The 26,267-nt window shown below is 35.0% G+C and overlaps 1 protein-coding gene across 7 annotated transcripts; it reads left to right on the top strand.

The window, feature by feature from the left end:
- Window positions 1–3,608: 3,608 nt before the first annotated feature.
- Window positions 3,609–24,519, top strand: LOC120251530 (U11/U12 small nuclear ribonucleoprotein 25 kDa protein). Of its 7 annotated transcripts, none has more exons than XM_039260077.1 (6): window positions 3,609–3,776; window positions 7,428–7,662; window positions 9,057–9,162; window positions 9,503–9,602; window positions 14,616–14,763; window positions 24,072–24,519. In XM_039260077.1, the coding sequence occupies exons 1-6, from the start codon at window positions 3,747–3,749 to the stop codon at window positions 24,074–24,076; spliced, it is 624 nt and encodes a 207-aa protein (XP_039116011.1). In that variant the 5' UTR covers window positions 3,609–3,746; the 3' UTR covers window positions 24,077–24,519. The 7 variants fall into 7 exon arrangements, 6 of the variants coding, with proteins under 6 accessions (XP_039116011.1, XP_039116012.1, XP_039116013.1 ...); XM_039260078.1 differs by lacking the exon at window positions 24,072–24,519 and adding an exon at window positions 14,867–14,886; XR_005533439.1 differs by lacking the exon at window positions 24,072–24,519 and adding an exon at window positions 14,304–14,529 and having other exon boundaries at window positions 3,610–3,776; window positions 14,616–14,683.
- Window positions 24,520–26,267: the final 1,748 nt, after the last annotated feature.

Raw genomic sequence — 26,267 nt, 5'->3', positions numbered from 1 at the left:
CTTCCGATCCCGACTGCCAGCAACTAGCCTACTTCCTCAGTTCCTCATCACGCAGTCCCCTCGCAAGTGGCGCACGTCTTTGTGCGTCTTCCATGAAACTTGCTAAACTTAGTCTTTAACCTTCCAACAAAGATTCTCCAAACTTGATCTTCAATTCACCCAAGTTTGGTCCTCAAATCTTGCCCTCAATAGATTTTAATCAATCTTCATCAAAGATTCTTCAAATCATACCATCAATAGTTCTTCAATTAAGCTCCATCCATATTTAGTCTTCAATTTAATCACCTAAATATGGTCTTGATATGATCTTGTCTTCAAGTTGTAATATATTACCAAGAATAACTCCACCAAGATATTCAAGATATTTTTTTTTCAAGTTATAGACATACTAAAAATAGCTCCACCAAGATCTTCAGGATGTTTTGCTTTGCAAGCCAAGTCTCCTTGCCAAGTCACCATGCTTTCCATGTCATCAATTATGCCTTGTCACCATGGTTGCCACATCATCTTACCTTGGTGTCAAATCATGCCAATTAAATAATGCGGTTGCACTAACAAAAGGTATGCACTTTTGTGTTTAAATTTCTCATGAAATTTAAGCTTTACAAATGAATGACACTATGATTTAGGTCAAGAATATCACAATCAGTACCAATTTGATAGTGTTTCCTTATTGGTCTTTAGGTCCTTCTTGATGTATATTAGCATATAATAATAATATTATTTGTATATATACTTTGATTTTTAACGAATGTTTTTAGGATAAACTTAATTCGAGGAACCAACTTTTTTTTTTTTTGGCACAACTCATAGGAAGTTTCACATCTGACAATGTTTTTCATGGCTATAATCTATATTATGATATTCATGGATTGTTTTATCTGCCTAATATTCTTTATTATATATATATATGCATACACTCAATATTGTTTTGGTATTAAATCATATAACAATAGCATACTGTATTTGTTCAAAAGATATTGGAAAATCTAATTTGTACTATGTTTAGGTATAAGTTTCGTAGTTATTTTATATTATCTAATTGAAACAAAAGTCAGAGAGAGATGATTTCAATTCATATTTGTGTGTGTACATATAACAATTGAAACTTTATAAAAATGTCTTACACATCAAAAGATTACAGCTAAAGACTAAAAATGAATAAATGAAAATCTCAAAGCAATACTAAGACCAAAGTTGTAATTAGGAGCATTCAATGATAACTACTTCTAACATCATTAGAAAGGCTATTTGTAGAAGAGTATTACCAATTTTTTCATGTTTTTTTAGTGAATTGTTGGCTAGCCTCATGATTGACCAATAATTGATTGTTACTAATAAGCTATGGTCATGAGCTTATAGGTATATGTGGCCTATAGGAGTTAATTATCATCACAAAATTGTTCTCGAAAATCTTCTAGAAACAACAATAATCTCTTTATTGTTGTGTTTTTTGGGCCTATTCTGAAATAGCATTGAATAACAATCGACTTATTGTAGAGAAATCCATAATGTATAGCAATCATTTAATTTTATGAAAACATGGATCCAAAGAGTTCCAGAACCACCGACAGTGCATCATCGAGAAAATCAAGTTGCGAGTGTTGTCTCACGCAAAAAAGGGTCTGCTCTCTAGAAACTCACTGAGCGACCTTGGAACATATCAAGAACTCTCTAAAAAAAACAACTCAAATGAAAGAAGAATATAAAGAACATTTATGTACCAAACACTGTGTTCAAAAGGAGGTGAAATTACTTAAAGCCTATCTCAAAGCTCTCGGTCTACGTCTTGGTAAGCATAGTTGCTTTTGTTCCCCCTTTCACAAAAAAAAAACGTAACAGATCGTGTTCCTCCATTCTCATCAAGGCCAAATGTCGCATTTCTGTCAGGGTAGGGTTCGGCATCATTTTGGAAACATTGGCGGGGAGATCGGGCCTATTGGGATCGGAGGCTATTGGTACTGAAGGAGAAGAATGAGGGATGAGATAGGGTTTTCTAGGGTTTCAAAGCAGGATTAGCCGTCATTCTCTAGCGAGGAAGACCACCTCCTCCAAGATTGTCCGATAGTCCAAGATGGGCCACTTGGGATATTTTACTTACAGATGTATCATGGGCCATGGACCATGGCTCAAGCTATTATCTCACCCCCTTGGAAAAAACTGTAATTCAAGGTCTTTGATATTTTGCAAATCCCTATTGCTGAACAAAATTTATGGTTCACCAAATGGCAGCTAGTATAATAATAATATTTTTTTTGAAAAATTACAAAAACACCAATCGGCAAGCACAAAATGGCGGCTAGGTTGGAATGTAAGGGGCTAGGTTAATATTTTTTATATATACAAAAAAAAAAGATAAAGTGACTCTTTTTCCTGTCAACTGTTAAGTAAGAGGGAATGAAAAAAAAAATATTTTTTTAATATTTTTTTAATTTTAAATTAAAATATACAATTAATTTAAATATTTTTTATGAATAATAAAATAAAATTTAGAAATATTAAAATGATAATAAAAATGGATATTTTTATGCTTTACATGCCTCGTGATAAGCATTTTAGACAATCACATGCCTCTGATAAGCATTTTAAATCCTAGATTTTGGAATACGCTCAAATTGGTCGTATTCCGAAATCCATTCAAAAGTGAGTCCACTGGATTTCCATTTACATCAACTTTTTAAATTCCGCCAAACAAACAATGGGTTTTGAGAGAATCTTGTAACTCCAAATACATGGGATTTCAAATCCCCTCAAACAAAGAGGCCAAGGGGAAGAATAGTGTCTCTTACATGAAATTCAAATGTGTATTTAGTAGTTGAAGGATTTGAACTAAGTTTCATCTAAATTGAAAAGCACATAAGAACCAGTGATTATGCCCCGTTCTCACGAATAAAAATAGTTAAATGAAACTTAATTTCATAATTTAACTTAAAAACAATTTCATTTGGTGCTAGTCAAAATAAATATTACAATAATAAAATTATGTTTTTAAATTTTTTTTATTGTTTCCTTGTGTAAACAAATATTTTCATATTTGATAACAAGATATATGTAAAATCTTCAAGATAATATATTTGTCCTTTTATATTAAAATTCACTGAAAAGAAAAAAAAATATTAAACATAATCCATAACAAAATAATTCATTTTAAAACTAATGACTTTTTGGCTTAGTAATATCCGGTCCCTTACTTAGGGTATTCTGTTGTTTTAAAGAGGATATAAGATTAAACCCAAAACCCACACAAAGTAATGACACATGCAGTTGTTGAGTTTGCTTCATATGACACATTGTTAATTTTTTTTTAATTGCAGGTACTTGTCACTTATTTGTAAAAGATAAAACCATTTTTATTTTTTTGATAATTATAATAAAAATTCTGGAAAATATCAAAATTACTTTTAAAAATAAAATCCCCATAGTAGCTACATTTATAAATATACAAACACTTGTTTAAAAGTAGGCCAGGCCAGCAAGGCCCAAGTTCTAAATATCTTTAATGGGCCTAATCACATTAATTTAAATGGGCCCAACCCATTGACTAGCGACAAAAGGAGGTGCACCCATGCGGCTTGGTACCGTGTCGGAGAGAAATAAAAAGAAAAGGGGGAAAAAAAAGCTGTGAAAAAAAAAGTGAGAAAAAAAGGGCCCTTTTTTCTTCTCCTCTTTCTCTCTTTGCTGCACCCCTCGCGCCCAAAACCCTCGTCTCCATCCCACCTCCTCTCGCCCTCCACGCCGGCGCCACCATGGGATCTCCCCCCGGCTCGCTCCCCAATGTGAGCACTCGAATCCCTAGCTTCTCCTTCTCCTCCGCATCTCTGACTTTCTTCTTTTTTGTTGCCTTTTTTTATTTTTTTCCCTTTTTGATTTTTCCTTTAAGAACTCTTGGATGGTAGCTGTGTGTGGATGTGTTATCTTTTTTATCATCTATTTTTTAATAGTTTTTATCTCGTGGTATTGATTCTTGTTTTGTGGGTAGGGGGGGTTTAAGCGTCCGGAATGTGTTCTTGTGATCCGTATTGTGTTTCTTGTTGAATGTTCTGGCAATCTTAGGTTAAAACATTGGAAGGAATTAATTGGGCTTCTTGATTTCATGTTTAGATTTTTTTTAATTTCTTGTTTGAGATAAGGATTTTTTTTTTTTCTGATGGATAGTTGACATTTTTGTACTTATCCTTGTATCTAATGTTAGAACATCATGTCTATATGGTTTTTGCTTTGGTTCATAAGCTATTGACATCATGGGAGGAGGTGAATCAATTGATTTACCATGAAATTTTATAACTTCTTCTGATAGTTTGGCCAATGTAGTTGATGAGAAATTGAATCTATAGATAAATATGATTTACATCAGAGGTGAATCAATTGAATGTAAATTGGTGTGATATATATATATATACATACGGAGCCTCCCTTTTAGGGTAGTGTATTATATATGATTGGGCAAGTGCAACTATAACATATATGCTTTGAGCATTATGTAGATTGAACGCAAGTTGGTGTGATATATATATATATATATATATAATTTTAAATTGTTTTGGCAACAATAACAAGATCTGTTGAGGCTAAGTAATAGAGACATATTTCTTGGGTCTTATTTGTGCTCTTTAAGAACCTTTTTCTGGGTCAATATATTTAGAGTTGGGCATCAAACCACCTCTAAAACATTAAGGGATGACCGTATCAAAGGCGGATTTGGGTGTTAGATATGAAATAACCCCCTTAGTTTTTAGGGCACTTTGGATAGGTTTTAGTGACAAATAGCTGCTCCAAAAGCCATATTTTTTTTTGCAGTGAGAAGTGATGTTCAAGAAGGCGGTGCAGTACAATTTATGAGAAAGTAAGTGATTTTGTAAGAATGAAAATGGAGTTATTGACAATAGACTCCGGATAAGATAAAATTTACTTAGAGCAAGAAGTTGTGTTATAGAGAGAAAAAGTTGTTAGAAAGAGAAAGATTATTGATAGGAAAAATGTCAGAATAAAGTAAAGGAGGGAAATTTTTCTTGTTGAGTGTGAATAGAACCTGAGAGAAATAGTTTTTAAAAGAGACAATGAGCTATTAAGATGAAGTTTAGTTATAGAGAGAATTTTTTAGAGAGAGAGAGTATCATAGACACTGATAATGGAATTGTGGAGAGAGAAATTATGTTAGGGGAACTAACAGGTTTCAAGAGAGGAAGTGGCATTGTATGGAGAGCTATAGTGTTAGGGAGAGATCAAGTAGCAGAAATAGAATGGATGAAAGAAGAGAAAGTTGTAATGAGAGAAATTGTAATTTGTATGAAGTGTTCTTAAATATGGAGAAAATTGAACTAGATGGCATTGGTTATATTTTTTTGAGTCAAACCAAGATAAAGAATGTAATATTTACTGGAGAGAAAATGGAGTTTGTGAGATAAATTGATATTTTAATGGGATAATAGAGATTGAAAGAGAAGTGTTGTAGAGATAAACTTGAGATAATGAGAAGCTATGATGTAGAGAAATAAAATCATGACAGAGAGAAAGTGGTGTTAATGGGAGAAGAAATGGTCTTAAGAGACACGAAGTTATGGTGAAGAGTGTACTTGAAGTCAAACACAGAAAGTGGTAATAGCATGGATAAGATGGAGTGAAATAGAATGTGAGATTTTTCAGTAAAAAAGAAGGAGTTAGAGGGCCAAAAGTGTTTAAAAGTTAATGTTGTTTGAGTAAGAAAAATATGCCTTAAACGATTCCATCTCGGATTTCTTGAGTTGGCAACTGGTGGTTCTTGATTTTCTTAGTTGTTTATCATGTAGATGTATGGTGTAATGCAACGGTTAGTTGAATTGTTTACTAATCATTTCCTAGCCACCATTTGCATTTTCCTTCACTTCTTTATACTGAAACTTAATCTTTTTCCATCTAACATATCATGTTGGAAACTACATTAGATAAGAAGGATGAAGGAAAAATGATATTTTTCAAGAAAAATTTAAGCTGGCTTTTCAGGATAGGTGTGCATTTGCAAATATTGGTGTTTTATGGAGGAATATATGCAAATATGATTTTTCATGAGGCACTAGCTAGATAATTATATCCTTTGGTAAGTTTTTGTGTCTATATACAAATATGCAAATTTCCTTATTTTTATGTTTTGTTTTCAAAAGATTTAGAATATTGAAGAAAAAAAAGTCTGACAGTCGATGCTATAACAACATTATTAAAAAATGAATGAGTGATTTGTGACCTTTTGCAGATGTATATATTGATGTTTTGTAGTCATAAAAACCAATCATGTCATTTTGCAGGACAACATATGCAAATATTCTCTTATATGTCATGACTTGCCTGCGTCAGTCCATTCATTCACCTGGTCCTTTTGTTTTTTCTTGAGTCCGACTTCCTGCTTTCAGATAGGAATAGCTGAATAAAGAGCTTAACAAGTAAATGCTGCAGGATTCTTAGAAAATATATAACAATGAATGAAGGGAAGCTCTTCCAGTTTTCTGTTGCTGTCCTGTATGGTGGATAGCCTCACCAACTAAAGTTGGCTTCTATTCTGCATTATAGACTGCAAGGAAAGCCTGAGTTTTTCTTGATATTTTCTTTGCCTTCAGCTGTTGTTTTCTAGATTTTTCTTTTGATCTCCTGATCAAATTGTATAATCAATTTAGTCTTTCTTCAAGTAGAAATTGATTTATTAATTGCGCTAATCATTTTTCATCTTTTGCATGTGGTGGATGGGCCTTGGAAGCAGTTTTGATGTCTGGTTTCTTCTGTAAATTTAGATTAGAGATTGTTGTTTAGGTGATGATCTATAAAGCTTTTAGTCTTAGGGTTCATGGTCTGGAAATTTATTAATTAACCATGTATATTATCACATTTTGCCCCATAAACACAACTACGTAGTTTCACATTTACGATTTAGCAATTATATGGCATTGTCGTTTTTAATTTCTTTATTATCTTGAAATGCAGATTGATCATCACAAGTATTTTCAATATCTTGTTTATTCCATTAATTTAAATAAGAAATTGTTGAGCAAGTGATGATCTTAAAAGCTTTAAGCTTTTATGGTTTATAAATAATGATCATATTAATTGATCTAATTCATCGCCATCCTTTGCTTCAAATCTTAAATGCACTAAATTTCATGTTTGACATTTGATAATTTTTCTGTATTTCCATTCTATAATATCATGTTCTACAGATTGAACCTTGTATGAATTGTAAATATCCGGTTTGTTCCATTAATTTATATAAGAAATTGTTTGGTAACTGTTGGTCATAGATTTAGTACCAGTCTTTTTCATGTTTCATTTTATTTTATTTTTCCAAATTTGGTCTTTCATTGTTTACATTTTAGGTTCATTTACTTTGTATTCAGTGAAAGACTTTGCTTTTTTTTTTTTCCTTCTCATGTAAATGTACCTTACACTCAAATGATATTTGGTAGTTGTATTTTTCTAAGCAGATGGAAATAGGATCTCAGAATGAAGAAGTTGTTGCTTATAATAGTTCTACTGCCAAAAAGGCCAGATTGCAGGCTACGCTTTCTGCTCTTCTTGATGATCCATTATTGTTCGATGTTCCTAGGAAACCAACCCTTGTGGATGTTGATACCTTGATTAACATGGAGTTAGGAAGTGCGATGAAAGTAACAGTGGTTAAGGTGGACACTACCTCATTTGGTAATCTTTTTGTTTAGCAACATCTGTAATGTTGACTATGTGTTGTTCTTTCTTTGATTTATTTTATTTCTTTTCTATAATTATATTTAATTTAGCTTTCCCTTAAAGATCGATGATATGTTTTGGAATTAGGGCCTTCCCAATTTGCTTCCTTCCCTAAAAACGTAATGGCAACTTCTACTTGGTTCACCATTGCATCTCTAGTTTGCTTTTGGTGTGCTCCATTCATGTCTAGCGTATGTTTTATTGCTATTGCTATTGCTTGGCCACTACCCCTTTTTTATTTGATGTTGTCATCAACTTCCATTATTGCCTTTATGCTATTGTTACCATGGGTCCTTTACCTTGAAGTGGGGGAACCCATATTTTCTTTTTCGAAGCAGTTCTCTTTGAATTTAATAATGTGTTTAAGTTAGCTGGTCTGCAGTAAACTAGATAGATGCATGCTCATTTAGCTAGAGTAATTCCTACTGGAGTGTGGTCATGACTAATTAATGTTACTTGAGCCAACCATGAGTTTGATTATCACTCTGTATTCAACTATGCCTGATTAAATGTGGTGAGTGCTGACTTATGCCTAATTGAGTGTGATACGAACACCGAATCCCCATAATTGAGCATTGAGTGGGTCCATTATTGCTCAAATTGAATAGCTCCTTCGAGCCTATAATGACATTCTATAAATTTGAGGGGCTTAATCATTTCCAGCTAGCATATTGTAAATAGTTGCCTATGCTTTCTAATTTATTCTGAAGTTTTTTACAATTTATCTTATGCTTGCATCACCATGTTTTTAAATTTCCTTTATCAAAATTTTTCTCATAGATTAAATAATTTGAAAGTATAAAGACCGCACCACAAGGCATTACTAAGGTGTGTTCAACGTCTAAAATTATTCAGTTGCTGATGATGCTTTATTGAATCCAAACCTCATTTAATATTGTATTAAAGTTACAATTTTAAGTTTTCTGACTTCATACTATATACCAGGCATTTTTATCTAATTTTTGTTCTGGGAAGAGGCATTTTCATGTTTCTAGCAAAAGCGGTAATAAGTTTTCTAAACTATGCACTCTGGTCAAAGTTCCAGGTCACCTGTTATGTATATATGTTGAGTCTTCTATGCAATTAATACAAAAGGTGCTAATAGTTTTTCCAGCGACTAAACTTGATTGATCTTCATATTAAAATTATAAGCGACATGATTCTTCTGGCAACCATTTCAAGGCATATTGGCCACTGATTTCTAAGATATGATTGTTCTGCTGCGTGTTAAACTATTAATTAGTGTTTGTGTTAAAACGTACTATGACCCAGCTAATTATCCAGCTAATTATCTTCATTAACCAAATCTACAATAAACTCAAATTGGTTTTGCATTTCTCTTTCGGCAGATGTTACTGTTTTCAACTCTGCTACACTCAAAGACTTGAAATCAGCAATCAGTAAGAAAATAAATGAGGTAGAGCAAGCACAGATGGGCCACCGCTTCATTTCCTGGTATTGATCTTCCTCTTTCACCAACTATTATGGAGTTCTTTGTATGAATCTATTCACTTTATCTAAAAAAAAATAGACAGTATGATTTTCACACTAGCAGCATAACTCTGTTGTAGCTGCTGTAGCTGCTGTAGCTACAACAATTGGAAGACCCTTAAGATAGTTAGACATTTATTAGGCCATAGTACTGATATATCTCACAAATTTGCTTTTCTATGATGATGCAAACAAATTCATTTATAAAATCTATGTCTGGCTGATCTAGTTGGATTTCAAATTCCTAATAGTTGAGATGATGTGTTGTATTGTTTGATCTAGCTTTTTCAATTATTATTTGCAGGAGGCATGTCTGGAACAATTTTTGTCTTAGTCATCAAAATGAGAAGCTCATTGATGACAAGTCTTTACTTGCAGCCTTTGGTATCCGTAACAACTCGAAGGTCAACTCTTTGCTTTCTGATGCATATCAACATTGTAGGTTGCATATATATATGTGTGTGTATTTGTTTTATTGATTTCTTAAATTGCTACAATCTAACAATTATGGAGATTCCTTGATATGCATTCCTCAAATAGGTTTGAGTTCCTCTTTTTGGCTTTTTTGTCCACCTTTTCAAATTGTAGATTTATCATTCTCATTTGTTGAAGAAATTTTACTAAAGTCTTTTGAAAAATTTATTTTGGTTATTTTATGCTAAGATAACTAAACATCAATGACAGTTTCTACATATATTGCTAACAATTTTTTGACATTGCAAAGGTGGTTCTGTTCTTTTCTTTTCTTTTTCTGAAATCAAGGTTTGCATTATGTCATGCTATAGTAATTTTGTTAATAATAATTTTAAAATGAACTATCTATTGTGTTTTCACTTTGGTTATTTGTTGATTATTATGTTTGTAAGATTTTAAAAATAAGTGGATGCTGATCTTTTGGGAATGTGTAAGGAGCCTAATCTGAATTCTATGGAGTGCACGTTATGTAAAATAAAACAAACATCAGATCCTTGCTTGAATGATGAATCTTGACATTTTGCAAACCTGGTATTTGATAGGCCAAACAGTCCTAGGTCATTAAAGGTTTATGTTAGGAAAAATATAAGACAGATTGACAAGCTTAATGAACAGTATTAGATAGTTATTATTAGATATGTACCGGGCAGTTATGTATTAGACAGTTATGTTTATGGTGTGGCCAGTTATTGTATGGGAATTTGAGGGGTCTATGAAGAGTCGTAGAGATCCAATTCTGATTATTATAACTGATTAAGAACAATGGGGAATTCTATGGAAGAAATGCGGAGATTTTGATGAGATCAAGAAAAAGATTGATAGTTTGGATGAGTTGTGAACCTTGTTGAAGGAGTTAGCAAACAAAAGAGCCCTGAGGTTATGGAGCTGAAAAATGAAGTTTCAGCTAGTTGAGAATTTCTGGACACCATGAACCAACACCTGTGGATTCACATTCAACCAACTATGAAGACGGGTTATCTGAAGAATTCAAGAAGGTCGAATTGCTCAATTTCAAAGAGGACGATCCAATTGGGTAGCTTGCTAAGGCCAAAAAATTCTTCGAAATTTAAAATACCGAATCAGAATTACAAGTACCATTAGCTTTTGTATATATGGAGGGTTTGTAGTGTATTGGTTTAGGTATTTGAGGAAGAGACTACTGGATCTGAATTGCGAAGTCTTGAAAACTGAATTGCTTAAGAGATTTTCAAGTAATGGTGTAGAAAATCCATGTGAACAATTGGCTGCAATCCGAACAAGTTGGAAGAGGAAGAGACTTCCGGATCTGAATTGGGAAGTCTTGAAAATTGAATTGCTTAAGAGATTTTCAAGCAATGATGTAGAAAATCCATGTGAACAATTGGCTGCAATCCGAACAAGTTCGGTTGAAGCTTATGTGCAGCATTTTGAGATGCTATTGGCACAATTATTGGAAATTACAGAGGAGCAGGCTTTCGGTTATTTCATGAATGGCTTGAGTGATTTATTCAGGAGAAAGGTGATAACTCATGACCCACATAACGTGCCAAAAGTGATCAGCCTTGCCCGTTCAATTGAGAATGAATTATTTCAAGAAAACATGAGTTTTGTTCCAAAATAACTTCTAAGGTTATTTTTCTATATGGAACATCATCTAATTCTGCAGGGCCAGTTACAGATTGTTCAAAAATGGGTGGCTATGGGTGTGATTCTGCAGGGACAGGCCGGATTGCTAGTTTTGGATATAACTCTGAGTTCTGATTTCGCTGGAGTCTAAGACCAACATTCTACCTCGTTTCAAAATTCCAAAATAGGGATATATCTTAAGGAACCATCACCTGCTAATTCAGCGGCAATTAATCAACAATCCAATCAATTCAGGAATAGGGGCATTAAACACTTGCCCTATCAAGAGTATGTTTGGAGAAAAGAGGAAGGATGTTTTCAATGTGGTTAACAACTTGGGCTAATGCATTGGTGTCCAAAGGAAACTTAGGGCACTGATCTTGGTGAAGATGATGCAAGCATGGGAGTTGGAGAATTTAATGCGGTTGAATTAAGTAAAGCTAATGAGGACCAAGAGCCACACAACCCAAGGCCATTCAATGGACACTATTATGGGGCGGTATCTGCATTTCAGCCTTGAAGACAAGGCTGCTTTTGTGCCGAGAGACATTGATAGGCCACACAACCCAAAGCCATTGAAGGTTCATGATAGGAAAAATTAAAGACAAACTTAATGGGCAGGATTAGATAGTTAGACATGTATTAGGTAGTTATGCATTAGATAGTTATGTTTGATGGTGTGGGCTGTTATCGTATGGTGTTTTTAGGGGGTTTGTTAGTGTAGATAAAAAGGGGAAGAATATTGTTTGTTGTTTGTTATAGGAGGAAACTCCATGTTAGGGGGAAACCTGTGAAATTGATAGGCCACACAACCCAAAGCCATTGAAGGTTCATGATAGGAAAAATTAAAGACAAACTTAATGGGTAGGATTAGATAGTTAGACATGTATTAGGTAGTTATGCATTAGATAGTTATGTTTGATGGTGTGGGCTGTTATCGTATGGTGTTTTTAGGGGGTTTGTTAGTGTTGATGAAAAGGGGAAGAATATTGTTTGTTGTTTGTTATCAGAGGAAACTCCTTGTTAGGGGGAAACCTGTGAAATTGGTGTGTTCTTATAATCTAGTTATTGTGTTCTTATGATCGGGTTTATGAACCAGATTATTCCTGTATTATTTCTGCCAGATGCCCTTGATAAGGATGGACTTAAAGATGGAAGGATTGGAGAAGTAAATGGAGCAGATTTATAAGTCAGAATGAAGAGGTGTAGAGATCCAATTCTTATTACCATTATCGCTTAAGAACAGTGGTGAATTATGTGGAAAAACCTCGGAGGGATTTTGATGAGATAAAGAAGTAGATTGATAGTTTGGATGAGATGCAAACCTTGTTGAAGAAGTTAGTGAAAACAAAATGGCTTTGCGGTTGTAGAACCAGATGTAGGGAGTTTTACATATTCTAGAATTCCTGTACACTGTGGACCTAGCACCCGTGGATGCATATTCAGCCAACTTTAATGTTTTATCTAAAGCATTAAAGAAGGTCAAATTACTGGATTTTGAAGGGAATGATCTGATTGGGTGGCTGACTAGGTTGAAAAAATTTTCGAAATTCAAAATACAAAATCAGAATTGAAAGTACGGCTACCTTTTATGTATGTATGGAGGGTTCTGCAGTGCATTGGTTTAGGTATTTGGGGAAGACATTGCTAAATCTGAATTGGGAAGCTTTGAAAACTGAATTGCTTTAAGAGATTTTCAAGTGGGGGCGCGGGAAATCTATATGAATAACTGGCTGCAATTCGTTAAACAAATTGGGTTGAATTTGAGATGTTATTGACGCAATTACCAGAAATTCCAGAAGAGTAGGCTTTTGAGTTATTTCATGAATGGCTTGAGTGATGTAATCAAGAGAAAGGTGAGAACTCATGACCCACGTAATGTGCCAAGAGCAACCAACCTTGTCCGTTCAATTAAGAATGAATTATTTCGAGAATTTATGGACGTTGTTTCTAAAAAAAATTTAGGATGTTATTTTTCCATATGCAAGGATCTAATTATGTATGAACAATAACAGATTGTTCAAAATTGGGTTTTTATGGGCGAGATTCTGCAGGTACAGGCCGGATTGCTATTTCTGGGTATATCCAGGTGAGATCAGGCTCTGTTCGAGTTCAAGACCAAGGCTTTGTTGCAATTTATCAACAGTCCACTCAATTAAGAAATAGAGGTATTAGACACCTGTTTTATCAAGAGTTTGTTAGAAGAAGAGATGAAAGATGTCGTTTTCAATGTGGCTAACAATTTGAGCTAGTGCATCAGTTCCCAAAGCGGAAACTTAAGGTGGATGAAGATGATGAGTGCATGGGAGATGGAAAATTTTAAGTGAATTAATTGAAACTAATGATGATTATGAGCAAGAAAGGAGATGGCACTTAATGCGATTTCCTCAATCTGCCATTTTTCTCATTAAATGGATTTTCTAGACTGAAGACCCTGAAGTTGATGGCAACTATTTGATGTAGTGGATCACAGTTCTATTTTAAGAACTAACACTTAAAACTGAGTAAAAAGAACATAATTTTTCAATAGATTGGTTCCCTTTTCACAAACCGTAAAATAAATATTTATAAAGGCCTAGACTAAGGACAAAATAGTAAATTAAACTTCAGATAATTACAAATACTGGGTAAATAAATAAACTAAAATAATAAATAATTCGAAGATAATTATAAAATATTAAATAAAAAATATTTTGAAGGTTTAAATTTAAATTCCTAAATTCATTTGGATATTTCAGAGCTTTGCACTATTCCAAAATTGTAAACCTATTAATTACAGATACGCCACTCTAGCCCAAAAGATTTCGATTTAATGCCAAAATTTTTTTTCTTACATATCCTCATTGTCCTCTGACAAAGGAAAATGCGCTGCAACAACTGTTGGTTGTATCCTTTCCAAGCAACAGAAAATTCATACGTGTTGTTAGGGAATTACATGAAGATGGTAGTCCTCGCTTACATGTTTTAATACAGCTCGAACGCCGGGCTCAGGTAACTAATACACGATTGTTCGATCTTCGTTCCAGTATTGCTTCTATCGTATTCCATCCAAACATACAATGTGCGAAATCGAGCTCGGATGTAAAAGCTTATATCGAAAAAGAGGGTGATTACATCAACTGGGGTGAGTTTCAGGTTGACGGCAAATCCTCCAGGGATGGAAGACATGATTTATCTTCTGTTTATGCTGATGCTTTGAATTCTGGAACATTTTACAGTGCTTTACAGATAATTAGAGAAAAAGATCCCAGGGTATTTACTTTATATTTGCAAGACCTTTGGATCCATACATTTCTTATTAGGATTATTTAACGTTCACAATTACATCACGTATGCAGCCATGGCTTGAGCATAACTTTCAGATTAATGATGCTGCGCGGCCTGATGAGAATAATATAATACACAAGGTTGTCTGTCAGCGGCCAACAAGTCTAATACTTGAGGGACCAAGCTGTATCGGGAAGACAACTTGGGCAAGATCTCTAGGTACATATAACTACATCTGTGGCCATCTAGACTTTAATTCTGCCACGTTTCAGCAAATTGTATTGTACAACGTAATTGATGATATGACGTCAAATTATCTAAGGATGAAACATTAGCGGGGGTTGATTGGCGCTCAGCGAGATTGACAGACCAATTATAAGTATGGTAAACCAATTCGAATTAAAGGTGGGATCTCATCCATCATTCTTTGTAACCGGGGACATGATTCAAGCTATAAGGAATACCTGGATAGGTCGGAGAATATAGCTTTACGTGACTGGACGTTGAAGAATGCCCAATTTGGAGCCATAGAGAATCCACTCTATAACACGGATAACAACACTGACCGCGATGGTCTTCTCTCTGCCACTTAATTGTCTTTGCAGCATCACAATCTTTCTTTCCCTTCATTGTTCATGGATAATAGGACCGGTGACATTATCACAGAGACCCAAGCTAATACAGCCGTATTTTTCTGAGAGCTGAGTAATCCTTTGTATTTCCGTGTGAAGGATCATATCGACAGACCCTTCCTCCGCAACTGGGACCGCATAACTATGGAGGTATGTTTCAACTACAATCTCCGGTGGGTTTCCGAGTGACAGTTTTCTACATGTATTCTGATGTAATGTTATAAACTTTCTACGTAGTTTCAATGTAATCTTTTTTAATTTTGTCATTAGGTCTGTTGAACGTTATATCCTTGATGTGGAGAATTCGGCCTATGTTCAGTTTGACTTGTGTTAGTTTTGATTAAGGGTGATTCCCTGATGTTTGTCCATTTTCAGAACTTGTATACGAGTCACAGACCATATCTTACACTAATAGATATGTATTTTATTATGGATAAACAGCCTTACTTTACATAAACACACTGCTTAAACACATATTGTTTGCTAACAATGTAACAATAATCCGGTCTACACCTCACCAACCGGTTGATACGGCTCCTTTCAAGGTACCTATATTACCTAATCCTCTAGTTTTATTTTTTTTCTTCAGGCTACCTCTTTCTACGACCGTATACGCTTCTGCGACGCCTTCATCTTTTTTACTTGTTGTTGTCGCTATTGGTAGCATACGGTATACGGCTTCTTTGTGTTTCAGTAACACGTTGACGTACTTTAACAACGACTGCGGGTTTTCTTCAATGGTTTCTGCAATACATATACCATGTATACATTTAATAAAGGTGGTTGGGCTTTATTTGAGAATTAATTGATACATGGTATATGTATTGACAGAATTAATAAAGATTACACTAAAACTACGTAGAAAGTTTATAACATTACATCGGAATACATGTAGAAAACTGTCACTCAGAAGCCCGTCGGAGATTGTAGTTGAAATGTACCTCCATGGTTATGTGGTCCCAGTTGCGGGGAAGGGTCTGTCGATATGATCCTTAACACGGAAATACAAAAGATTACTCAGCTCTCAGAAAAATATGCCTGTATTAGCCTGGGTCTCCGTGATAATGTTACCGGTCCTATTATCCATGAACAGCGAAGGAAAAGAATGATTGTGATGCTGCAAAGACAATTAAGTGGCAGAGGGAAGACCGTCGCGGTCAGTATTGTTATCCGTGTTATAGAGTGGATTCTCTATGAATCCAAATTGGGCATTCTTCAACGTCCAGTCACAAAGATATATTCTCCGATCTATCCAGGTATTCTTTATAGCTTGAATCATGCCCCGGGTTACAAAGAATGATGGATGGGATCCCACCTTTAATTCTAAAGTTTGAATATTTTATCTTGAAATCTTGCCATTTAGTAACTTTCCTTCTCTTTTTCTTCGAAAACAACAGTCTCAGCTTGGATTCTTTGCGGATCCCGAGGATCCTTTTTCTTATTTTCTTCAACGCATTTCCCAATCAGCTTCTTCATCCTCATACTTGATAATGACTTTTTCATCTTTTTGTTCTTTATCCTCATGCAAACCCACTTGATCTTCATCAGTAATAACAATAAAATTATCCTTAATTTATTTATGAGCATTGACAATGGGCCTCTCTGTCTTAACCTCTTCATTAGAAGGTGTAGTTGAAGTCTTTTCTTCTTTGATTATATTTTTATAACTCCCACTATCAACAATCAACAACTGATGGAGCTGAATTTGCTCTTCATGCTTAGGAGTCAATGTTATTCACCTAATAGCATAAGCTTACCTTTCATCTACTCTATACTCTTGTTCCTCATCACCATTTGCCTCGCAAATAATCTCTTCATTCTCTTCAATTTTTTTTTTATAATATTCACAGTCTTCCACAAAGGACATTCATTTACCTTTCATATACTCCATACTTTTGTTTCTCATCACCATTTGCCTCGCAAATAATCTCTTCATTCTCTTCACTTTTCTCTATAATATTCACGGTCTTCCACAAAAGACATTCATTATGTGCCTTGGCTGGTTACATTTTCATTTTCCCATAGTAGATTTAGCATATGGATATTTTGTTCTCATTTTTTTTTATCTTTCCCATATGGTTTTAATACCTCCAAATATCTAGCAACCTGTTGCCCTTTTGACTGAAAGATATTGTTTCTTTTAGTTAGGGGGTGTTCATTTTAATGTAAGTGAGGTGAAGTCAGGAAGTGAGGGAAGTGCCACTTCCCTGAAATAGGGGAAAGTGATATCACTTCCAGGATTTTTATGTTCATTTGTCAGAAAGTGAGAATAGAACCGAAAGATTTAGGTATTGGATGAAGTTCCATGAGTTCAAAAAAGACTTTAGAAATGAAAAGAAGTTAGTTTTTATAAATTGACTCACTTCCCCCCACTTCAGTAAAAAAAAATACTAAAGTGGGCTTAGTTCAAAATCCACTTCAGTCGGAAGTGGGGGAAGTGACACTTCCCCTACTTTAGCACAAATGAACACCAGAAGTGGGGGAAGTCAGACCACTTCCCCTCACTTACCCTGAAATGAACGCCCCCTTAAGTCTCATGCTGCAGTATATTCATGTTTATTCATGGATAGACCGACTACCTTGTTGATAGCGCTAATACAACTAAAACAAGATCTGTTTATAATTTGGTGTTAGAAACTTTCTTTTCAATAAATATTTCATCTATACCAAGTGCGTATAGGACCTTTACCTTCTTGTTATGGACTAAATCTATTCCTATCATATGCTCTCTCTTTCTAATGGCAAGCTACCAAACGGACTCGCTTCTCTAGGGATTTTTCATATATAATCAAATAATCAAATTGGTTCATTTCTCCCATTCAGTCTAAAAATTCTTCTATACCCAGGCTTCCATTGCAAGATGGGATGTCAAATGGAAATCTCCAGCATCCCTTTCAACACCCTTATAATTATTTTTAGCCCGAACCGATTTGGTTCAAAATCGTCTTTGTCCTCTGAATTATCATTATAGACAATCAGTTTATGGATAGGGAAGGAATACGCCTGTTTAATAGGATCATCTGGAGCCAACTCCAACCTTGCCCTTCTATTGTCATTCCGTCTCCTGTGTGCATAATTTCCTAGAGCATCCAGATGTTCTACCATTTTTTCAAAGCGCTCCTCAAAACGTCTGAGATCCATCAATTGCTATGGACGTTGCTCCAATAGTTGCAATGCTTCGTCTCCATGCAAATCCTTCTCTGAAATCACCTTACTGACGCAGCGGATCATAGTTCTAATCCAACAACTAACATTCAAAATTGAGTAAAAGAACATAACTTTTCAATTAATTGGTTCTTCTTTCACAAACCCTAAAATAAATGTTTATAGAGGTCTGTACTAAGGACAAAATAGTAAATAAAACATGGATAATTACAAAATTTTGGATAAATAAATATAATAAATAATAAATAAAGCTAAGACATTTATAAAATACTAAATAAAAGATGCTTTGAAGGTTTAAATTTAAATTCATAAAATCATTAGGAGATATTTCTTCATCATGCTTTGTCACTATTGGCGATAATTACCTGTTTTTGGTGATGGTAGATAGTGGGCCAAATCATTTCAAAAAACAAGGCATGCCAACTTGGTCTCCCAATTACCGAAACAGGTGTTTCTGTCGTTCTCTCTCTTGGGGGCGTGGATGTGATTTTGGATGTATCTTGGTTGGAAACTCTAGGAGAGGCTAAGGTAAATTGGAGAACTATATGTATCTCATTTGTGCAAGATGGAAGGAAAATGAAGCTACAGGAAGATCTCTCATTGTGTAAATCACAAGTCTCCCTGAAATCATTATTTAAAGAGAATGAGGTTGCAACGGAGAAGGTGTTCGTTGAAAATGTAAGTGGCCCAATCAGTGATGATATGATGCAATCAGAATTTTGTTTTCAGATGGCAGAATTTTTGCAGTCCTTTGAGGCTGTTTTCTAGTTCCATAAGGGCTGCCACTGAACCATGAGGGAGATCATGCAATTCCATTATTTCCAGGCACCAGTCCAATTAATGTGAGACCATACAAATATGCTTATTGTCAAAAAAAAAAAAACCCTGAGCACCTGGTGGATGGGATGTTGCAAGCATGAATTTGAATTATTAGGCCTAACACTAGTCCTTATACTAGTTCTGTTTTGTTAGTGAAAAGGAGTGGGAGTTAAGAGGTTTTGTTAGCTTGTCGTGCTCTCAGTAAGGCAACTGTTCCAGTCAAGTATCCTATACCTGTGATAGAGGAGTTGGATGAGTTGCATGGCGCTTGCTATTTCTCTAAGTTTGACTTGAGGTCAGTATACCATCATATCAGAATAAAGACTGAAAACATTCCCAAGACAGCATTCAAAACTCACCTTGGGCACAATGAGGTTTTAGTCATACCATTTGGCTTAAATAATATCCTGATCACTTTTCATGCTATCATGAATGTAGCTTTCAAGCCATATTTAAGGAGGTTTGTTTTGGTTTTCTTTGATGACATACTTATTTATAGCCGAAATTGGCAGGCTCACTTGTTACATGTGAATTGGATATTATTAGGTAGCAACAGTTATTTGCTAACAAGAAGTGCAGCTTTGGGGAGACATCCATTACTTATCTTGGTCACGTTATTTCTTGTGGTGGATCAAGAGAAGATTAAAAGTGTTGTTAAGTGGCCTATTCCTAAGACAGTGGAGGAGGTTCATGATTTTTTGGGACTGACTAGTTATTATAGAAAATTTGTGAAAGATTATGGGAAATTGGTGAGACCACTCACTTATTTATTGAAGAAGAATAGTTTTGTGTAGAGTGAGGCATTTGAGACATTAAAACAAAAGGTGGTGACTGCTCTAATGTTGTAATTGCAAAATTTCTCCAAATTCTTTTGCCATAGAGTGTGATGCCTCAGGATGTGATATCGGTGCTATTCTTATGCAGGAGGCATGGCCTATTGCTTATTTCAGCAATGCTTTATCTGCCCTAATCTTGCTAAAATCCACCTATGAGAAGAAAATGATGGCTTTGGTGTTATCCATTTAGCACTAGTGGCCATATTTGTTGGGAAGGAAGTTTGTGGTTTATACAGAGCAGAAGAGCTTGCGATATTTACTAGAACTATGGGTAACTATCAAAATCAGAAGGATTGGATTGCCGAGTTATTGGGGTACCAGTTTGACATCATTTACAAGCCTGGCAAGGAGAATGGAGCTGCTGATACATTATGTAGAGTGATGGCCAAAGGGGAGTTTGTTGGTATTTACTAGACCCACATGGTTGGATGTGGAAAATTTGAAACAAGAGGTGCAAGCGGATCCAGAATTGAGTAAAATCATTTTAGTTCTTCAGAAGGATCCCAATGCTCAGCAAGGGTATACATTGGAGTGTTCAGGAATTAAAGAGAGTTTCTCTACTCCCTTGATCACGGGAGAAACGGTTTTCCTTTGATGCAAGAACTCAGCACTCACAGAGAACCACACACTCTCAAAAGTCTATCACTTTTCATTCAGCTTTAAGAAAAAAAAAACATAGAAATTACAGTCAAAAGCTTATAAGAGTGCAACCTTAATGTAAAGCAACAAATGTCATCATGACGCATACAAAAAAGTAAAGCAAAAAAGGTACTCCCTCCGTTCCTTTTTACTTGTCACGTTTTGGAGCTTGTATAACATTAAATAATTTTTTTCAAATTTACCTTTTAATTTAATGTATTTATACAATTTTCAATAAATCATAATTAACTAAGCATTAAATCATATACTCCAAATAGGGGTAATTTTGAAAAATAGTGGAATTTTTTATAAAATTTAGATTGTCAACTAACTTTAAACGATTTTCTTAATAGGTGTGAAGTAGGTAAATTTGACAAGTAAAAAGGAACTGAAGGAGTAACTAACATTAACTATTACCATACTAACATAAAGGTCATCATGTACACACCATTAACTAGCATTAACTACAGACGCCATGTCTCCCTAGCTGTGTACATCCACAGTGTCATGCATCCCATGAGCCTCTCCATGCACCCCAGGCTGGCATATCTCAAGCTCACCCTTGCTTCAATCACATCCTGGCATGGAGCACGGGTGGCTGTTTTATAAAGGCAGGTTGGTGATTCTTTCCGCTTCTCCTTAAATTTCATTGTTATTAGAAGAGTTCCATTCTACCCTAGTTGGTGAGCATTCAGGTGCATATACTGAACTTAAAGAAAATTAGTAGCTAATTTGTATTGGCTTGGGATGGGATGATGGCTACAGTGACAAAGTATGTGGCTGCTTGTATTGTTTGTCAACAACACAAGTGCCAAGCGATATCTCCTGCTGGACTACTGCAGCCTCTTCTTATTCCTAAGACCATTTGGGATGACATTTGTATGGATTTTATCACTGGCTTATCGAGATCGAAAGGATTTCATGCTATCCTAATAATGGTTGATCGTTTATCTAAGTATGCCCATTTCATCTCACTGAAACATCCATTTTCTGCTCAGATTGTGGCTGAGTTGTTTGCTAAGGAGGTGGTAAGATTACATAAAGTGCCCAGTTCTATTGCGAGTAAAAGGGACCCAATTTCATTAGCAAGTTTTGGCATGAGTTTTTTAAAATAATGGTATAGCGCTTTGCATGAGTTTTGCATATCACCCGTAGACAGACGAACAAAGGTGCTGAACCTGGGGTTGGAAACCTATTTAAGGTGTGTTTCTAGTGAGCAGCCTAAGCAGTGGGCTCACTGGCGTCATTGGGTAGAATTTTGGATACACCACATACCAAGGTTTTAAAGACTCTACACCTTTTGAATTAGTACATGGTAGGAAACCTCCTACTTTGATTCGCTACTTACTGGGGAAGACTTTAGTGGAAACAGTGACAAATGATCGGATGGACTAGGATGAGGTTATCAAACAGCTCACTTATTGTCTACAGCCAGCACAGAACAAGATGAGATAATTCTGCGAATAAACATAGGAGGAACGTGTCTTTTAACATAGGAGATTGGCAGTTTCTAAAATTGAGGCCACATCGCCACATGGTCAGCAGTCGGTAGATAGGAGAATCAGTCCTAAGCTATCTGCTAGATACTCTACGGGCCATTCCATATATTAAAGAAACTGGAGCAGTAGCCGGCAAGTTACAGCTTACCGAGGGTTCCAAAATTCATCCTGTATTTCATGTTTCATTACCTAAAAAGGTTGTTGGAGAGCATCCTATATATTCAGCTCTTTTTACCTGCTGATTTGGTGGGCCAACCACCAAGCTTGAGGAAGTCAAGATATATCATACAAAATGGTCAGCAAGTTACACAAGTCCTAATCAAGTGAACATCTCAACCAGTAGCTGAAGTAACATGAGAGGATAAGGACACTATCAGGGGGCCGCACCCACATATCAGCCTTTGGGACAAGACTGCTTCTGCACAAGGAAGCATTGATGGCGCAAACAGCTCAAGGCCATTGAAGGTTTATGCTAAGAGAAATATAAGACGGATTAATAGACTTAATGAGCAGTACTAGATGGTGTTATTATTAGATATGTACTAGGACAGTTATGTTTATGATGTGGTTAGTTATTGTATGGGAATTTGAGGGGGTTTGTGATGGTGTGGATGAAGGTAGGGAGAATATTGTTTTGTTGTTTGTTGTACAAGTAGGAGACTCCTTGTTAAGTGGAAACTCTGTGAAATTGGTGTGTTCTTCTAAACGGGCCTATAAATCAGGTAAAATTTTAGTATTGTCAAAGAAATTATGTGTTCTTCCCTTGAGTTCAACGGCATTCAGGCGTGTCTTTTTCTTCTAAAAAATAATTAAAGAGGTCATATATTAGTTTCAAATTTAGATGATAATATGTACTTATGTCAAAATTTTGGTTTATGATTGATAACAAAATTTGAATGCTAATGTGAATTGGTTTAAACAAAGATTAAGTTAGATAAACAATTTTATCTGCTCCAGCAGCCGTGTATAGCCCTAAGATATGTATGATTAACTGAGAATAAAACATGAGGCGCATGTACAAACAATTGACACTAGATTATTATATCACTCTGTTATGAGAAGGTGTTGCCATTCATTGGCACTTGCCTTTATTTCTTCAGCACTTATTGCTAGTGCGCTCATGAGAGAAACATTGTAAATCTTATAAATCTTTAAAGGAAAAGTATTTGATCAAGATTTAGATTTTTAAATGGATCACTCTTATTCAATTATCTCAACTAATTAACCTATTTATTCCATAGTGCTATTGTCTGATAGGAAAAACATTTATGATTTTTTTTTGACAAGAGGAATAGACAACCCACAGGTCCTGCTAAACCGTTAAGGGCGTGCACAAGTTTCGGTGGAGCAAGTGGGAGGTGGGGCCCGTGCACACATGGGCGCTAGGACCACCCACACACAACCACCGTTCACATCTCCCAGAAATGTGTCCTCAGCCGATAATCGAACCCTCACCACTCGGTGAAAAGCTTTATCGGTGACCTGTATACCAATAAACCATTTGATCGTTGGCAAAAAGAAAAAACATTTATGATTTAACTCTCAAAATTATCACATCACTGCCCAATATATCTTGTTGTGAATTTAATTAATAGTATCATTTATAAAGTACATGATTATTAGATCCCACTAAGAACATTAATGAAAAATGTTTCTCCAGAAATGAGAATTCATTGTTTGAATATATTTTTTACGTGTCCTTCAGTATATCAAGCATTATAAATATGTGCTCTTAAAAAAAGAATTTTATGGTTTCTCATCATTTTTTTAAATGACTATATAATTTTAATGAACATTAATTGATAAACCTTTCTTATCATTAATAACCATAGAGTTTCTCTTGTCACATTGTTTACTTATGTTATTGGAACTTCCAATGCTCTTCAATGCTTCATGTTGGTTTAAAAATCATAACCGCCGCTTCCTCTTGGCTGCAGGTTAATTTTACTCCATGTGTGATATCCAGATTATTCCGAAAACATTCAAGGAGAAGAAAGCATAGGTTTTTTCATGGTCTTAGCAAGAAATCATGATTATTGATCAATGCTATCGTTATTTTGAATTAATGCTATGATCCATAAACTTTTGAGCAAAGACTGTTTGGTACTTATAAGTATTTTCTTCAGCCCTGCAAAGTTCCTGGGTGAAAACCAGCAGCAGTCATCATCTTTATCTTTCCAGATAATGGTTGGTCAGATGTGTGCCTTCTTTGCGGCTACATGTTAATTCTACTGCAGGCTTTAGTTAGGATTATATAACTTTGAACGTTTGAATGTTAGGAAGATAATGCATAGGATTCAGTCATTGATTATGCTTATATATATATATATATATATAAATTGGTGACAAACACTTTTTTTTATTTTTTTTGTATTGTACTTGAAAGGTTTTAAATAATAAATCACTAGACTATACTTTGGTTCCTTATTGATTTTACTTTTACTGTTTTACTCTTGTTGTTTTTAAGGAGACATTAACACCTAAATTAAATTAGGTGGTGCACACCATTTTAACTGGAGCCACCCAGGCATAACTATTACTCTAGTTTGGTCAAAGACGATTGATGTGTATTTTAATGAATTATTTGAACTTACTAATTGTAGGTGCAACAATACTAATTTTGTTTCATACTAATTATATTTTCAGTTCTTTCGTTATCACTTTAATACAAACCCTTACTCATGTCACATTGTTAAATTTAAAAAAAAATGATAAGGAAATGAAACCATTGAGATAAAAAGGCAAGAAAAAATTATATATTAATGAAATTAAAAGATTGAAAATTAAAATACATCATAGTAAAGTTTGAGATACAATTGAGGAGCAAAAAGTGTATTTTCACTTTTTAAAACTAATAGTTTGGTATTAATCTCAACAAATATGGGATCTATCACTGTCATAATGATCGAACAATTAAGGTATTTAACTCTACCTCATATACAAGTGGTTGAAAGTACAATTTTCTCTCAATGTATGGTTGAAACATAAATAGTGTGGAAGTATGTAATAGCTTATCCATGTTAATAGTAAAAAAAATGAAAAATTTATGCTGCCGCCCCTCAGGCCCACCGCCACGTGGTCCAATCAGAAGCAAGTATTTGAAATAAAGCATCCCACCCCACTGTCACGTGGCCTAATCAAAAGCCAATATTTGAAATAAAGTATCCCACCCCCACTGTCACGTGGCCTAATCAAGAGCCAATATTTGAAATAAAGTATCCATGTGGTGAGGTGCGTCGTGGTCCCCGCCTGTCCTCTAGTTACCTGGACACATGGCACCATCTACATCCCCGTCTTGCTCTCTTGAATGGGTGACTAGTTCTTACTCCTCTGACCATGGAAATTATTGGGGATGACCCACATTGTACTCGAAATGAGACATGCCCTTGGAATAAAATATTAGGAAAGATGTATTATCACTGTCAACAATTAAATATTTGGGTTTCTAGGCATGGTGCCTATACGTGCATAGCTGTGCTGACCTACCGTCCTTTGTACGCCCGATTGTACATAAACGATTATAGCGATTGAAAAAATATAAAGAATAATTACATAACTAGTAAGTATGAAATTAATTATATAAAAATCTATAGCTTCCGATGTACATTGCTGCCACCATGACCCTCCCATTCATTCGTTACATCATATGTAAATGCCGAACCCGTAAAGACCAGAGTATAAAACATAGTAGTATTTGGAGTATTTGGAACAGACAAACATTTGATAAGATGAATGGAATAAAACATAATAAGACTAATAAATATTGTATTTAATATCCGAAAATTGAGAAACATATATAAGGTGTGCTGCCATTCTATTAAAAAAGTAACGCACAGCTCTAACAACATTGTTAACAGAAACAACACTAATATTGTCCAAGAAATGCAACACACGAAACTTAAATAAACGCAGGAAATCAAAGCCCATGGGAGTCAAAGATGTCCAAAGCTTGAAACTGATCCAGCATTTGTGAATACCCAAGGCCTTTCTTAAATTGTAGTTGAACCTTATCTTCTGCAGAGTGATAATGTCATAAGGGTTACCGAACGGTTGTTCTAGATGTTCTTCCAGTTTGAAATACAGAGGATTATGTATCTCCCAAACATAAACTCCTATCTCCGCCTATTGACTAG

Source organism: Dioscorea cayenensis, chromosome 20 (assembly GCF_009730915.1).
Source record: "Dioscorea cayenensis subsp. rotundata cultivar TDr96_F1 chromosome 20, TDr96_F1_v2_PseudoChromosome.rev07_lg8_w22 25.fasta, whole genome shotgun sequence".
NCBI classification, from domain to species: domain Eukaryota; kingdom Viridiplantae; phylum Streptophyta; class Magnoliopsida; order Dioscoreales; family Dioscoreaceae; genus Dioscorea; species Dioscorea cayenensis.
Note: the sequence above shows the minus strand (reverse complement) of the source record. Positions and strands in the feature narration are given on the sequence as shown.

Coding starts and splice junctions, on each gene's coding strand:
- LOC120251530 (XM_039260077.1), top strand. CDS start 3,747: ATGGGATCTCCCCCCGGCTCGCTCCCCAAT. Junction 7,663..9,056: donor GGTGGACACTACCTCATTTG/GTAATCTTTTTG, acceptor CTCTTTCGGCAG/ATGTTACTGTTTTCAACTCT. Junction 9,603..14,615: donor GTATCCGTAACAACTCGAAG/GTCAACTCTTTG, acceptor TCACGTATGCAG/CCATGGCTTGAGCATAACTT.